This window comes from Periophthalmus magnuspinnatus, chromosome 15 (assembly GCF_009829125.3).
Source record: "Periophthalmus magnuspinnatus isolate fPerMag1 chromosome 15, fPerMag1.2.pri, whole genome shotgun sequence".
NCBI classification, from domain to species: domain Eukaryota; kingdom Metazoa; phylum Chordata; class Actinopteri; order Gobiiformes; family Gobiidae; genus Periophthalmus; species Periophthalmus magnuspinnatus.
This window is the reverse complement of record NC_047140.1, coordinates 8591757-8606522: the sequence shown is the minus strand read 5'-3', so window position 1 is coordinate 8606522 and position 14766 is coordinate 8591757. Positions and strand designations below refer to the sequence as shown.

At 41.5% G+C, this 14766-nt stretch overlaps 1 protein-coding gene across 1 annotated transcript in view; it reads left to right on the top strand.

Moving 5' to 3' along the window:
• Positions 1-9071: 9071 nt before the first annotated feature.
• The window catches only part of slc30a6 (solute carrier family 30 member 6), a 50738-nt gene continuing 45043 nt past the window's right edge, over positions 9072-14766 (top strand). Inside the window, exons 1-3 of the mRNA XM_033979959.2 lie at positions 9072-9280; positions 11972-12021; positions 13235-13321. Of these exons, the coding sequence (XP_033835850.1) occupies positions 9088-9280; positions 11972-12021; positions 13235-13321 (330 nt within the window). The 5' untranslated portion in view covers positions 9072-9087. The remainder of the gene's footprint in view (positions 9281-11971; positions 12022-13234; positions 13322-14766) is intronic.

The window sequence follows — 14766 nt, the reverse complement described above, 5'->3', positions numbered from 1 at the left end:
CTGACCCACAGGAGAGGGAGGGAGGAGGAGAAGAGAGAACATCTACACTGGCCCACAGGAGAGAGGGAGGGAGGAGGAGGAGAGAGAACATCTACACTGACCCACAGGAGAGGGAGGGAGGAGGAGAAGAGAGAACATCTACACTGACCCACAGGAGAGGGAGGGAGGAGGAGAAGAGAGAACATCTACACTGACCCACAGGAGAGGGAGGGAGGAGGAGAAGAGAGAACATCTACGCTGACCCACAGGAGAGAGGGAGGGAGGAGGAGAAGAGAGAACATCTACGCTGACCCACAGGAGAGGGAGGGAGGAGGAGAAGAGAGAACATCTACGCTGACCCACAGGAGAGGGAGGGAGGAGGAGAAGAGAGAACATCTACACTGACCCACAGGAGAGGGAGGGAGGAGGAGAAGAGAGAACATCTACACTGACCCACAGGAGAGGGAGGGAGGAGGAGAAGAGAGAACATCTACACTGACCCACAGGAGAGAGGGAGGGAGGAGGAGAAGAGAGAACATCTACACTGACCCACAGGAGAGGGAGGGAGGAGGAGAAGAGAGAACATCTACACTGACCCACAGGAGAGGGAGGGAGGAGGAGAAGAGAGAACATCTACACTGACCCACAGGAGAGGGAGGGAGGAGGAGAAGAGAGAACATCTACACTGACCCACAGGAGAGGGAGGGAGGAGGAGAAGAGAGGAGAAGAGAGAACATCTACACTGACCCACAGGAGAGGGAGGGAGGAGGAGAAGAGAGGAGAAGAGAGAACATATACACTGACCCACAGAAGAAGGAAGGAGGAGGAGAAGAGGGAACATCTACACTGACCCACAGGAGAGGGAGGGAGGGAGGGAGGGAGGAGGAGAAGAGAGAACATCTACACTGACCCACAGGAGAGGGAGGGAGGAGGAGAAGAGAGAACATCTACACTGACCCACAGGAGAGGGAGGGAGGAGGAGAAGAGAGAACATCTACACTGACCCACAGGAGAGGAAGAGGGAGAGAAGAGAGAACATCTACACTGACCCACAGGAGAAGGAGGGAGGAGGAGAAGAGAGAACATCTACACTGACCCACAGGAGAGGGAGGGAGGAGGAGAAGAGAGAACATCTACACTGACCCACAGGAGAGGGAGGGAGGAGGAGAAGAGAGAACATCTACACTGACCCACAGGAGAAGGAGGAAGGAGGAGAAGAGAGAACATCTACACTGACCCACAGGAGAGGGAGGGAGGAGGAGAAGAGAGAACATCTATACTGACCCACAGGAGAGAGGGAGGAAGAGAAGAGAGAACATCTACGCTGACCCACAGGAGAGAGGGAGGGAGGAAGAGAAGAGAGAAAATCTACACTGACCCACGGGAGAGAGGGAGAGGAAGAGAAGAGAGAGGGAGGGAGAGGAAGAGAAGAGAGAGGGAAAGAGAGAACACTGACAAAGAGAGAAAGAGAAGGAGCAAGCGCCACAGAGAACACTGACAGAGAGAGGGAGAGGGGAAGAGAAGAGAGAGGGAGAGAAAGAGGGAGAGAAAAAGAAGAGAGAGAGAGAGGGGAAGAGAGAACATCTACACTGACCAAGCCGAGCAAGCGTCACAGAGAACACTGACAGAGAGAGGGAGAGAGAGGGGGAAGAGGGAGAGGAACAGAAAGGGAGAGAGAAAGAGGGAGAGAAGAGTAAGAGAGAGAACATCTACAAAGAGAAAAGGAGAGAGAATAAGAGAAAGAGGGAGAGAAAGAGAGGGAGAGAACATTTACAAAGAGAAAAAGAGAGGGAGAGTAAGAGAGAAAGAGAGAGAGGGAAGGAGAGAACATCTACACTGAGAAAGAGAGACAGAGAGAACATCTACACTGAGAAACAGAGGGAGAGTAAAAGGGAGAGGGGATAGACATCTACAAAGAGGAAATGAGAGAGAGGAAGAGAGGGTAAGAGAGAGAGAGAGAGAACATCTACACTGACAAAGAGAGGCAGAGTAAGAGAGAGGGAGAGGGAGGGAGAGGGGCGAGAGATGGAGAAAGATGCGAGAGAGGGAGAGAGTAAGAGAAAGGGAGAGCATAAGATAGAGAGGGGAGGAAGAGAGCACGTGGGGGGGCGTTAGTGAGAGGCAGAGAGAGCGAGAAAGGGAGAGAGCAAAAGAGAGGGAGAGGGGGAGGGAAGAAGTGTGAAAGAGGGAGTGGAGGGAGAGAGTTAATATTGAGGAGCAGACAGCAGTAGTCAAGTTGTACTCAATGTTGTCACCAAAGTGAAATTAATGACATAAGAGCAAGTAAGTACACACACGAGACTGCTTAAAGCTCCTATGTTACACAAAATGAACTCTTGTGAGATTTATTCCATGTTATAATCTTTTTACCTCCGCAAAAACATACCTGGAGTTGTGTTTTTCAAGTTTACAACTACTTCTTACCTTTAGTTCAGTAGAGATTTGGAAATTCTGGGGCTAAAATGATCCAAACGATTCTACTGAAGGTGTGTGGAGTTTAAAAACACAGTGGAGCACTTCCTGTATCACCACATGACATCACAAGGTGGAACAGAGTGTTTTCAGTTTGGGAGAAGAACACAGCCTAAATATGTGGGGTTTGTGTGTTAAACATGTGTGAATGAAACAGCTCCAGGTCTGTTTGTGATGAGGAAACTACATTACTACAAATCTGGCAACACTGACCCCAACCCCTGTGCTTTCTGTTCCTGTTCTGCACCATGGCTGACATGTGGTGCCACTTTCTGTTCTTGAAAAAACAGGATTTTTCCAAACTCAGCATTTCTCTTCACATTTAAAGGGCCTATAATCACTGTTTTCTGATCTATGTTATAATGTTCACATACAGACCTGGAGTTGTGTTTTGTTTCATTCACACAAACCCTGCATATTTAGGCTGAGTTCGTGTCTGCTCTGTGTTTTTAAATTTCACTACTACACTGGAATTGCTAATCTCTACTGACCATGACGTAAAAGGTAGTTGTTAACATAATAACTACTGCTCCATGACATCACAAGGTGGAAGAGAGCATTTTCAGGTTTCGAGATGTAGACATAAAGGGTTACTCAAACAATGAATGAATGAGTGAATGAAACAAAACACAACTCCAAGTATGTTTTTGAGGAGGAAACAAAACTATAACATATAAAAAGATATTTTTTCATTATGAATGTTTTATTGCACTAAAAAACAATGAAAAACTTGCAAAACGGGCTTGTATCTCCACAAACCTGACTCTTATTTGACCTAGAGAAGGGCCCCCATTTCTGTAGAAATGTTTTGTCTTTGACTATAATCTTCCACACTATGGCATAAGACTTACTGTCTCCATGGAGAATGTATGATTTTAACTTTCTGTTTTCACAGAACCATGCAGGTGTGCCACCTCCAGAAAGTTACATATTATACTGTAAGTACAGTAGCTCAGGTGGTCCAAAGGTTGGTGGTTCAAATACATAAATATCATTGATTGAGTGGTCAGATCCACTGACCCACAGGTTGATGGTGCGATTCCAGCCCCGCAGATGAATGCTGTTGTTGCAATCAATCTGCACATAGACTGTACAAACAAAACCCTAATAAAGCTGTTGTGCTGGCAGAGCAGGCAGACGAGCAGGACATGTGAGGAGGGCAAGCAGTCAGGAGAACAGAGCAAACAACCGGACCTGCAATGAGAACACATTATGAAGCACGATATATCGCTACAGAGAAATACTCTGATAAACAATAATATTGAAACTACTTTATGTCACTGACACAATAACAATAATGCAAGATAATCCCAGTAAAGTATTTTTTAAAAGACTGTATCATTAAGAAACATGAGCTGCAACAAATAAACAACAGAATGAGGCAATAATTAGCCACAGAAGCATAGACTGTAAAGAAGAGGACATGCAGTCGCTAGCACGTTGGCGATGTCCCTTTATATATACAGTCTATGCACAGAAGTCACTTGTTCAATCTTTTTCAGCTCAAATGTTTTCCTATTACAACAAAAATACCCCAAAACCTCCCTGTTTCTGCAAAGAAATTGTTCACATGATAAATATTGAGCCGAAGATACATTGTTCTAAAGCTGTCATATATAAAACGATAAGTCGACATAGTAATTATGGTGACAGGCCTCGAAATAACATCTCCAAGACCTTCTACCTGAAAACATACATATACACTGTGCTCCTGTAAGTGTTAAGTGCCATTATTAGTGTTCTTGATTAAGAATTGTATGAAAAAAATCCATCCAGTTAAAAAATATGGTGTGGGGTAGATAGTAGAGTAAACCTTGATGCAAGGTACAAGTACAAAGTATCACAAGTTAAATGTATTTAAAGCCCCACTGTGTAACTTTTTTGCCATAAAAGAGACAAAAATGACGCATGCTTTTTATTTTGATGTTTTAGGTCTACATATAGAGCAGGATGTGTGTGGAGGTGTGACGCTCCAGATGGGGGACACATTGGCTGACACATTGCTCATTACAAGAGCCTGCTGTTTAAAGTGGATAAGTCCTGAGGTGGTGACGGGACTGACCACAACCACACAGAGGCTGAGTGAGTGTCGGGGAGCAGGAGGGACGGGGGCCACAGTGGCTCAGTTGGTAGAGTTTGTCCACAGGTTGGTGTTGTCTGTGTATGCTGGTGTATGAATGTGTGAGTGAATGTGTCAGTGGTTCCTTGATGTAAAGCGCTTTGAGTGACTTGAAGATAGAAAGGTGCTATAGAAAAATGTGATGTTTTGCCATTTACCACGAGTGAGAGAGAGGACGAGAGAGAGGGAGATGTGGGGCCAAGAGTGATGCCCTGGAGTGGAGGAGAGAGGGAGAGAGAGACAAGGAGAGACAGAGAAAGAGGGAAGGGGAGAGAGAGGAAACAGGAGGGATGAGGTCCCAAAGAGGAGGAGGAGAGAGAGAGACAGAGAGAGAGAGAGGAGGTAGAGTGAGATTATAATAGTAGAGTTTAGTCCATGGGTCACACAAAACTTGCTGTGGTGAAAAGGGCTATCAGTGATTTTTGAAAAGTTCCATATCTAAGCTTTATATTTTGGTGAAATATAGTGGTATCACACACTATTTATGACTATGACCATAAATGTGATTCTTGTCCCAAATATGATCATCTGTCTGTGTGTTTGTGTTCATTTGTGCTGTAGGGCCATGACTACAGCTGTTCACACTTACACAGCTCCAATTATTATTGAATTGTTCCATTTCAGTTTCAGACAAACCTTTGTACAGTAGTGATAGTTCTAATGAGCATTATGTGAGTGGTGTGACCCAATTTAAGCTTACTTACAGCAAAAGAAAAATATAAAATGTGTCAACTAGACAAAACGCTGAAGGAGTGAAGACTCTCATCCAAGCCACTTCTTCAGTTCTGGTCAGATTACTGGTGGATTTACTCAGGCCTATGTTTCTTATGAACTTTTCCTGAGCAGAAGGCTCCAGCAGCCATTAGAACCTGGAACAGTAGATATAGTCTTAGTTCTGTGGGAGATGTGCTTCTGTGAGAATTCTTCTTGTGTTTGTGGCTCACTGTCAGGAGCCACTTTGAAACACTTAAAAAATATTATACATTTTCTGAATCCTCAGACTCCACAGAGTCATTTAATATCACATATGTGTGTCTATCATGTTTCTGGAGGGTTTAACATTGTAAAAAAATTCAGGTCAAACTGGTGAAAAAATGTTCTCACGTAACAGTTTGAAAAGCTGTGGTTACCATGGTAACTGTCTGCAACTGTCACAGTTGTGTTTAAATAAAAGATGAGACAGTTTTCTTTAAAATGATACCAAACACAAAGGTTTAAATCATTATCTGAAATGCTGCACAAGGCGTAAACCAAAATATGGACCTGTGTCAAACGTGCATTTTTGACACAAAGTTTGTGCACTTCAGAGGCTGATAACAGTGATATGACTGAAAGTCATAAAAGTCTTTCACACCAAAAGACACATGAGAGCTGCAGTCATGGTGTTTAACAGGTTCATATTGTGCCTATGTTAACATGACTCATGAGCGAAACCCATCCTTTGTTTGTGCGGTTATTGTGCCTGGATTATGTTCACATCAGGTGGGTCTGTACATTATACAACCTCATTATTGTGCCAAATCAACTCTTTTATTTGCATTTCATATTTCATCCAGCCTGTGTTTGTGTTGTCACGCCTCAGAGAGTTTTTAGTGAGCCAAAGGTTAAAACAATGGAGATGCTATAATGCTGTATATAAGGTTGTGATTTTAAATTCCATAAATTTGATCTTACTCTGTCCCCAGATACAAGATAAACACGTTCAAATAAAATATAGCTTTTACTGATAACAACTATAATGCTGATGTATTCTTAAAGGTGGAGTTTAGGTGTTTAATCCCACATTAATTACAAACACATTTAACAGGCTGGCCAAATTGTTTATGTTATAATTTGGTGTTTTGGTGCTTAAGATGATTACCCGGTCAGAAAGCAGAATGAGCCTCACATGCGTTTCAATCCTGAAATTCAGTTGTACTGATAGAAAAGACCAGTAATTATACAGATATTTACCATAAACCAGATCAGTGAATCTGCAGTTAGGGTTAGGGTTAGTTTACTATAGGATTGGTAAATGGTAAATGGTCACATTTTTATTTCCACGTTCAGGGCACTCAAAGCACTTTACATCAAAGAAGCGCTCACCCATTCACAAGCATACATACAGCAGGCTATGCAGAACTGTAGGCAAGTGTCTTGCCCAAGGACACAACAACAGTATTCTTCTGTGGGAGTTGGAATCACACGGCCAAACTGTGGGTCAGTGGATCAGACTGCTAAACCAACAATGTTTATGTTGAGAGCAGGATTTAAATCGCCAACCTTCAGATCAGTGGACAAATACTGTACCATCTGAGCTACTGAGCTATCCTCCACCTCCAAATGTGTAACGCCTCGTGAATCTGTTCAAATGTCAAATACTACACTGGTCTACGTCACAATGTATCTATACGTCTCTATAACCAAACTCCTACTTCTAAGCACATACAAAGTCCAGTTATTCTCAAACATATGTCTCATGTTATCGTCCTCTCCAAAACTCCACTTCTGTATTCTAGTAAGGCCCCTGCACATGTGGCAAACGAGACCTAGACTCCCAAAAACCAGACTGTGACCAGATGGGAGAGAGACATTTACTAAAACAGCTTCTGACTATGTCTCCCTCTCCGTGTCGGGCCATATGTTGTCATTCCTCCCCCTCTCAATGTATAGATTTCAGACTTGGGGCCCCTCAGATAGAATGGGGCCCCTCTATGCCCCTTGATGAACTATACAGAGAACAAAATACCCATTCAGAGCTGTTTGAGTATAGTCGCATACCCCACAGACTGACTTTTCACCCAACTGTCCCATCCATACTAATCTAAGGGTTGTGTAGGGGCAATGACATAAAGTAAAGTTCTCCTTGGTTCAGTCTGTGGTGCTGTTTTGTTTTGTTCTCATAGAGGAAGGAAGTTGCACCAATTCACAACTGAAGTTTTTGAAAAGGCTTGGCTCAGGTTCAGGTGACATTATTGTTATCCATAGGTAGATTTGTTTTGCTGTGTTAAAACAGGCTGACGCTCTGACAAAAATACTTCACAGTTACAGTTACAGACAGTGGGAGCAGCTGATGCTGAGTTGTCCCCAGGAGTTGCCTCTGGTTTCCAAAGCATTCCACAAGAGAAAAAAAGATAAGATGAGATAAGGAGAAGGTGAGATAAAATGGGTAAAATGCATAATTTAATTCATTTGCGTCATTGCAGTCCTCTGTCTGGCCACCAGGTGTCAGGAAACTGCCAAATATATATGGAGTCTGCCTTTTACATCTTCAGCATTACAGTAGGTTACTTTGTTTTTAGTTGGACACAAATAAAATAAAAGTTTAAAGAAACTTTTTTGTGGAATACAGTACAGGAGGTAACAGCAACTGTTCATTCACTGCTCACACTGATGCTATAGCAACAACTGCCCCAAGGCTGACTGTCACATGCATGGCACCAGCCTCTCCCACCACCGCCTATCACTGGGTAAAATGTCTTACCCAAGGACATAACAACAGTTCTGGTCTGAGTTGGGGTTAAACTACCAACCTTATTTTTCTTCTTGTGTATTAGCCAAAAGCTGTAGTGTGGAGCTTCTAATTAATATTGTGACTAAAACTGACATGTTTTGATGTTTTACACATCTAAAAGCATTTGTGTTGGCAGGACTCAAAAACACAATATAAAAACAAATACAAATCAAATACAAATCAAATCCAGTCAGCACTTTTCTCTTCAGTGTATCATGTGACTGTTCTCGACCATCTCTCTCTTCTGCTCTCACACCTGAACTCACGACTATGGTTTTATATCAGGCAGTTGTAACCTGCAGTGATACATGTGTTACTCTCATTACACCTCTACTGCACATGTCCAAACCAATGAGAAGCTTCCCTTAAACACTACTAACCCACTTCACACGACTCACTCAAACCACACAGCTGACCGCTGATATGATTAATCTTTGTTAACATTATATATAACAGGCTTTAGAGCTTTTCAACTTCATTTTTTTGCAGAACACATTTTTTTGCAGGGCCATAGGTACACAAGGCTACACCACTTTTAGCTCAATTTAGGTTCACACAAAATATCCACATCTAGTTCAATAATAATAATAAAACAAGGACTGCTATATTCAGTTTGAGGGGATAATAAAATACCAAAACACATACACTGTATGGCCCAAACTTGACCTGTAATTCAATTCAGTTGGATTGTATTTATATAGCATATTTGAAACAACTTCAGCTGACCAAAGCGCATCACATAAAATTAAACAAAACAAAAGAAAAAAGCATATAAATATACAGATAACATGATACATAGGCATATTTAAATGTATATTCATTTTGGCCCAGAAATAATACATTTAACATAGTTTAATCTCTATATAAATATACTATAATTTGACTACCTTTTTGGGGATTATTCATGTTTTGTTTTTTTGTTTTTTTTAATAAACAAGCTTCAAAAACGATGATGTGGACAGCGCTCACACGCATGCGCAGTCTTCGCCGGGCTGCTAGCTTCTTGTGGCTAGAGGAAGTGCATATGGTAATGGACGGTCACGGGGGGATGATGTCCACGTCCTCGACTTTAGCTTATCATAATGTCGGGGACTATTACCCGCGTAAGTTCGGGCCCAAGCCGGACGTGGTGCCCTCGGGGGTCACGGAGAGGAAGGTGGGCCCGATGGACAAGCCTGACATGGTGGCGGTGGACGTGATCAACATTCCGGAGTCAGGTTTGTTATGCTAACCGAGCTAATTGTGCTAACGTTGCTAACATCTAAGACCCGGCTAACACACACGTTCAGTGCTGTAAAGGTGCTTTCTGTTTGTAGGATGACAGTCATTTTTGGTTGTAGAGTTCCTGATGCATGTAGTGGTTTGTCCTCCTGTCCAATTTATAAATATAATGTCAACTTTTAGAAATATAGTCTTGTCTTGTAATATAATGAAGATGAGATTTGTTGCTAACCATATTTGCAGTATCCAAATCATGGATGATGGTGTCTTTTGTGGGATAAATACAGCTAATTAACGCTAATGAATATATAATAGACACTAGCATACTGTATCGATTTGAAAAATCTAAATAACAGCTTTAGTTTGTCATATCCAACCATCCAAGTCTTACCAAATCATAGAACTAGTAACTACTGTCAGCTGGTTATCTGAGGGCATTTACACATTTACACCGGTTTAAATACGTTTCATAAATATATACGGTTTTATTTGTAAAGAAAGAATGCAAGAATACCCGTGCTTTAGCTGTCATCTTGTGCAAATGTTAGCACTTAGCACAAACAGCTGTGGCAATCAAAGCTTAAAAGTGCACTGTGTAACTTTTCTGATGTATGGTATGCCACCTGTTTGTCTTCATGGAGATCTTATTGCCTTATTCTGGGTGACAGTAGTTCAGTTGGCTCAGAGTTTATCCACTGATCTGAAGGTTGACGGTTCAAATCCTGCTCTCGATGTAAACATTTTTGGTGCTTTTGAGTGCATTAATAATAATAATAATAACAATGATAATAATAATAATAATGCCTTACACTTGTAATGCGTTTTACAGGCTTGTCAAAGTCTCTCAAAGCGCTACACTATATTCATTATTCATTAATTTCCACACTTGGTGATGGTAAGCTACTGTTGTAGCCACAGCTGCCCTGGGGCAGACTGACAGAAGCGAGGCTGCCAATCTGCGCCATCGGCCCCTCCGACCACCACCAATCATTCGCGCACACACTTTCATACTAGGTAATGTGGGTGAAGTGCCTTGCCTAAATACACAACAACAGAACTCAATCCTCTGACCTTCAGGTTGGGGGACCAACACTCTAACCACTGAGCCACTGTCGCCTCTACATTGACCATTACCTGGCAGAGATGTTCCACTGTATGGTATTAAATGTATATATCATACATTTATTCAATTACAGTTGTTTTTATTGCTCAAAAATATCTTAAAATCATGTATTCTTATTGTGAGTGGGTCGCCCTAATACAGATTGGACTTTTAACTTGGCCTGATGGCATCTCCATGGAAACTGATAAGCTTAATGCCATAGTGTGGAGCATTCTAGACAAAAAAATAACAGCAACATAGAGATGAGCTGATGGCTGAACCTCCATCAAAAAGGTTATATAGTGCATGGTTTTTGCCCTCCTGCGATATTGGTTCGTAGTTGCTATCCATCCATCCATCCATTTTCTTCCGCTTATCCGGGGCCGGGTCGCGGGGGCGGCAGTCTAAGCAGGGACTCCCAGACTTCCCTCACTCCGGACACGTCTTCCAGCTCCTCTCAACGTGTGGGAGCAGCGGCTCTACTCTCTGCCTCAAGTGAAGGAGTTCAAGTATCTTAGGGTCTTGTTCACGAGTGAGGGAAGGATGGAGTGTGAGATTGACAGGCGGATTGGTGCAGCGTCTGCAGTGATGCGGTCGCTGTATCGGTCTTTTGTGGTGAAGAAGGGGCTGAGCCGGGAGGCAAAGCTCTCGATTTACCGGTCAATCTACGTTCCTACCCTCACCTATGGTAATGAGCTCTGGGTAATGACCGAAAGGACAAGGTCACGGATACAAGTGGCTGAAATGGGTTTCCTCCGTAGGGTGGCCGGGTGCACCCTTAGGGATAGGGTGAGGAGCTCGGTCACACGGGAGGAGCTCGGAGTAGAGCCGCTGCTCCTACACGTCGTCGTAGTTGCTAATGTAAATAAATTAGCTGCCCAAATATCTGTGATGAGATAAATCATTTTAGGTAATATTGAGCTTTCTGTTGTTAAATTAATAACCATCTCTTCCTGTTAAATCTGTAAAAAAAAACAACAATATGGCGCTGACAGCATCATGCTGTGCTGACTGCTGTGCGTGATATTGGTGGATAAATAAAGATAATAGTTTGATTAAATATTAAGTATTTAGTCAATTGTGGTAACATTCCAAAATCACTTTCCTTTAACAGATGATTCGTTTTTGGGTCTTGTCAATGCTTTACTCCTACTCTATACTTCTAGTCTTCATTTTTATCATGTGGACAAAAGCATGGGGATAGCACATTAAAACATTGTTGTTAAACCCATTTGAAAGTGAAAGGAGAATCCTCATGTGAAGAATGTGGCCACGCTGGTCTGAGCAGATCAGCACCAAAGCCTGAGCCATAACTGGGCCCATAAGTTTGCACAGTCTGACCATGCTATGGGTAATCCACATGGAGAGGTGTTAAAGCGCATCATGTTACTCCATCAAAGATATCATTGCTGCAGGACCCTCTCTCCGCTAAAAGTGTTCTGCAAATTACAGAAAATGGTCAAAACTGAGAAGATTGTATTCACCTTATTTAACAAGAAAGTGGGAAGTGTGATTTTCTTCCAAACAAATCAATTTGAACTTCAGATTTGATAGCTGTAATTCAATGTTTGTGCTTTGTTCACAGATGTCCCAAATGTGCACAGGAAGAAGCATGAGCATGATACATATGTTCTGGTGAGTAAATATGCCTCCCATTGGATTCAGTAAAAAGTCTTTAGAAAATCTCCTGTGGGTTAAGATGCATCAATTCATCCTTTAACTTGGGGTTTTCACATCCTGGGACCCCCAAAATAATTGATATGTAACGATTAACCAGGATAATCATGGCAAGTTGACTACTGAAATGATCATGATTGGTATGCTGATGATGACAAAAAAGAAACAAACAATTTCAGATTTTCTGCAATAATATACTTAATTTGTAAATATTCTAATGCCTTCAGTTATCATTTTGCAACCAAATTTAATTTAATAAAACAATGAAAGTACAATAGAAATAATTGTTTGACTAATAATCTCTGTGCACAACAGTCTCCAGCAGCCTCACTGTTAACAACACTACTTCCTATCCAATTTGATCTCTATGGGGCTTTTTCCGAGTCACGTTAAAATGAATAAATATTTAAAGATAAAGCAGTGGACAGTGGGTGGATGTCCCTGACGACATGCTAAGCACTACACAAATAAAATTAATATTTCACTGAAGGACACTTCTGTGTTTAGAAAGATGTTTATGTCTCAATGCTAACGCTAATAGTGATTTTGAGGCATAATAAATATTAAAACAACACAAACTGTAGTATTGTACATATAAAATAATTGTGTAGTCTTTAAATAATTAATTCAAATTTTAATTGGTTGTTTATTTTAGATTTTTTTATTTTAATAAAAGTGACTATTGGCTTTGGTACACAGTGAGCTAGCTAGCATGCTACTGTGCACAGACCTTATTTAAAAAGTAAGCACTGTCTAGTCAACTACTAAAATATTTATTAGTTGAAGTTGCAGGCCTAAATATAAAAACATATTTTATTAATTTATTAATTCTTGATTCCTGATGGTTTGGCTTTCCATTGAAACTTTGAGAACAATAGTAGTTCCACAAACCTCACAGTCTCAATGGGTGAAATGAACAGATCAGCTCTAAATCTGACTACAAGAAATTTGTAGTTTTGGTACTCTCGGTACTGTAATTGGTTTGAGCTACCACTAGATGGTGACGTAACACAACAAATTGAAGGTAACATAGACTAATCATAAGTTAGTCCTGTTTTCTATTTTGACTTTGTAAGTAATATATGATGTTTTATGTCTGGAATACAGAAAGTTGTAAAAATGTGTAATTGTAGAATTCTAATGAGTTTATTCTTTTGATTGTCCCCCGCAGGGCACCATCCATCCCTTCAGGAAAACCCACAGGTCCATATTTGGGAAACTGACACAGGAGTTCAGCCTCGTGGCCTCAGATAGACGGGTGAGTTGCCAACGTAAACATACTTAGTCTGCCCACTCCTTTATTATTTTCACTGTTAAAGATGTACCATGTAACTTTTCTGCTTATGTCCATGGAGACGTTGCTCACTTTTTAAACCCATCTGTATTGCATTTCTTGTTTTATTGCTTTGTAATATCTTGATAATGGACATTCTTACTAGCAGCAAGCTTGCCTGTCCACAGATTTGATCTGTAACTTGACTTGCTGTCATGACCTGCTTATCTCCAGATATAGAGAAGTGGAATGTCGTAATGTGGAACATTCCAGGCAAAGGAATAACATCTGCATAGAGAAAAGCAGGTGGCAGACTCTACATAGAGGTGCAGTATGTAACTGCTCCAGTGGAAAGTGGGACTAAACACCCAAACTCTGCCCACAACTACAGTTCAAATAAAGCTGCTAAACTGGGCCTTACCTTGAGGACTAAAGAGAGTGAGGGGGAAGAAGCGTCGGGTCTGTGGGTATAAAGAACGGTGTAATTGGGCTAACGGGTATCCACACTTCAAACTCCACCCATGCAGCTAGATGTTTGTAATCAGAAACACCTGGGTGTAATCAGGGCAGTCCTGCATGATGTCACATAGTACTTGAAGCTGCAGAGGCCACTGGAGGCAGCACACACTCAGGTTTTCATAGTTTTTGACCACAAAGCTGCAAATGTACTTAGTTTGCACTAACATTGCCAAATAGGAACAGCACACCATAATATTCTAACACCATGTATACAGCTTAATAGCAAAAAACTTGATTTAGTGTTCATTTCCACTTAAACTACTTGTGGTTACTACTTGTGTATGAACAGCCCCGTTGGCATGTGACCTTCATTATCTGTGTGTTTGTGGCCATTCTTCAGTGGAACAGAACATGCAGGATCCTGGGTTACATTACAATTTGCCTACACAATTGTGGATTAAATATCAGAGGAATTTGAGAAAAGATGTTTCTGCAGCGTGCAATGAAATCAAATCTGAATGTTTTGCCTTGTCTGATTTAGATCACGTTAACTTGATCCAGGCATTTTGCTGAACACTCAGGAATAATCTCACCAAACGCACTAAAGTAGAACACAGTGCTTGGTCAACAACATGCACAGTATTAGCATTTGCTGTGGTGTTTTTCAATGAGATTCTGCAAAGTTACAATATCTGATAATAATAATGATGATGATGAGGAGGAGGTGGAGGAGGAGAAGGAGTACGACACAAAGTCTTCTCCACCAACCAGGTTAACCCAGGGGTGGGCAAACTTTATGACACATGGGCCACAATGGGTTCTAAAATTTGACAGAGGGGCCGGGCCAGGACATATATATGTATATATTACATTAGATATTTGGCCTTAAACATGTAGCAAAGCATGAATATGCAAGGCTCATTGTACAAATTGTTTTCCAAATGTTTTAATTCAATTAATAAATAATTTAT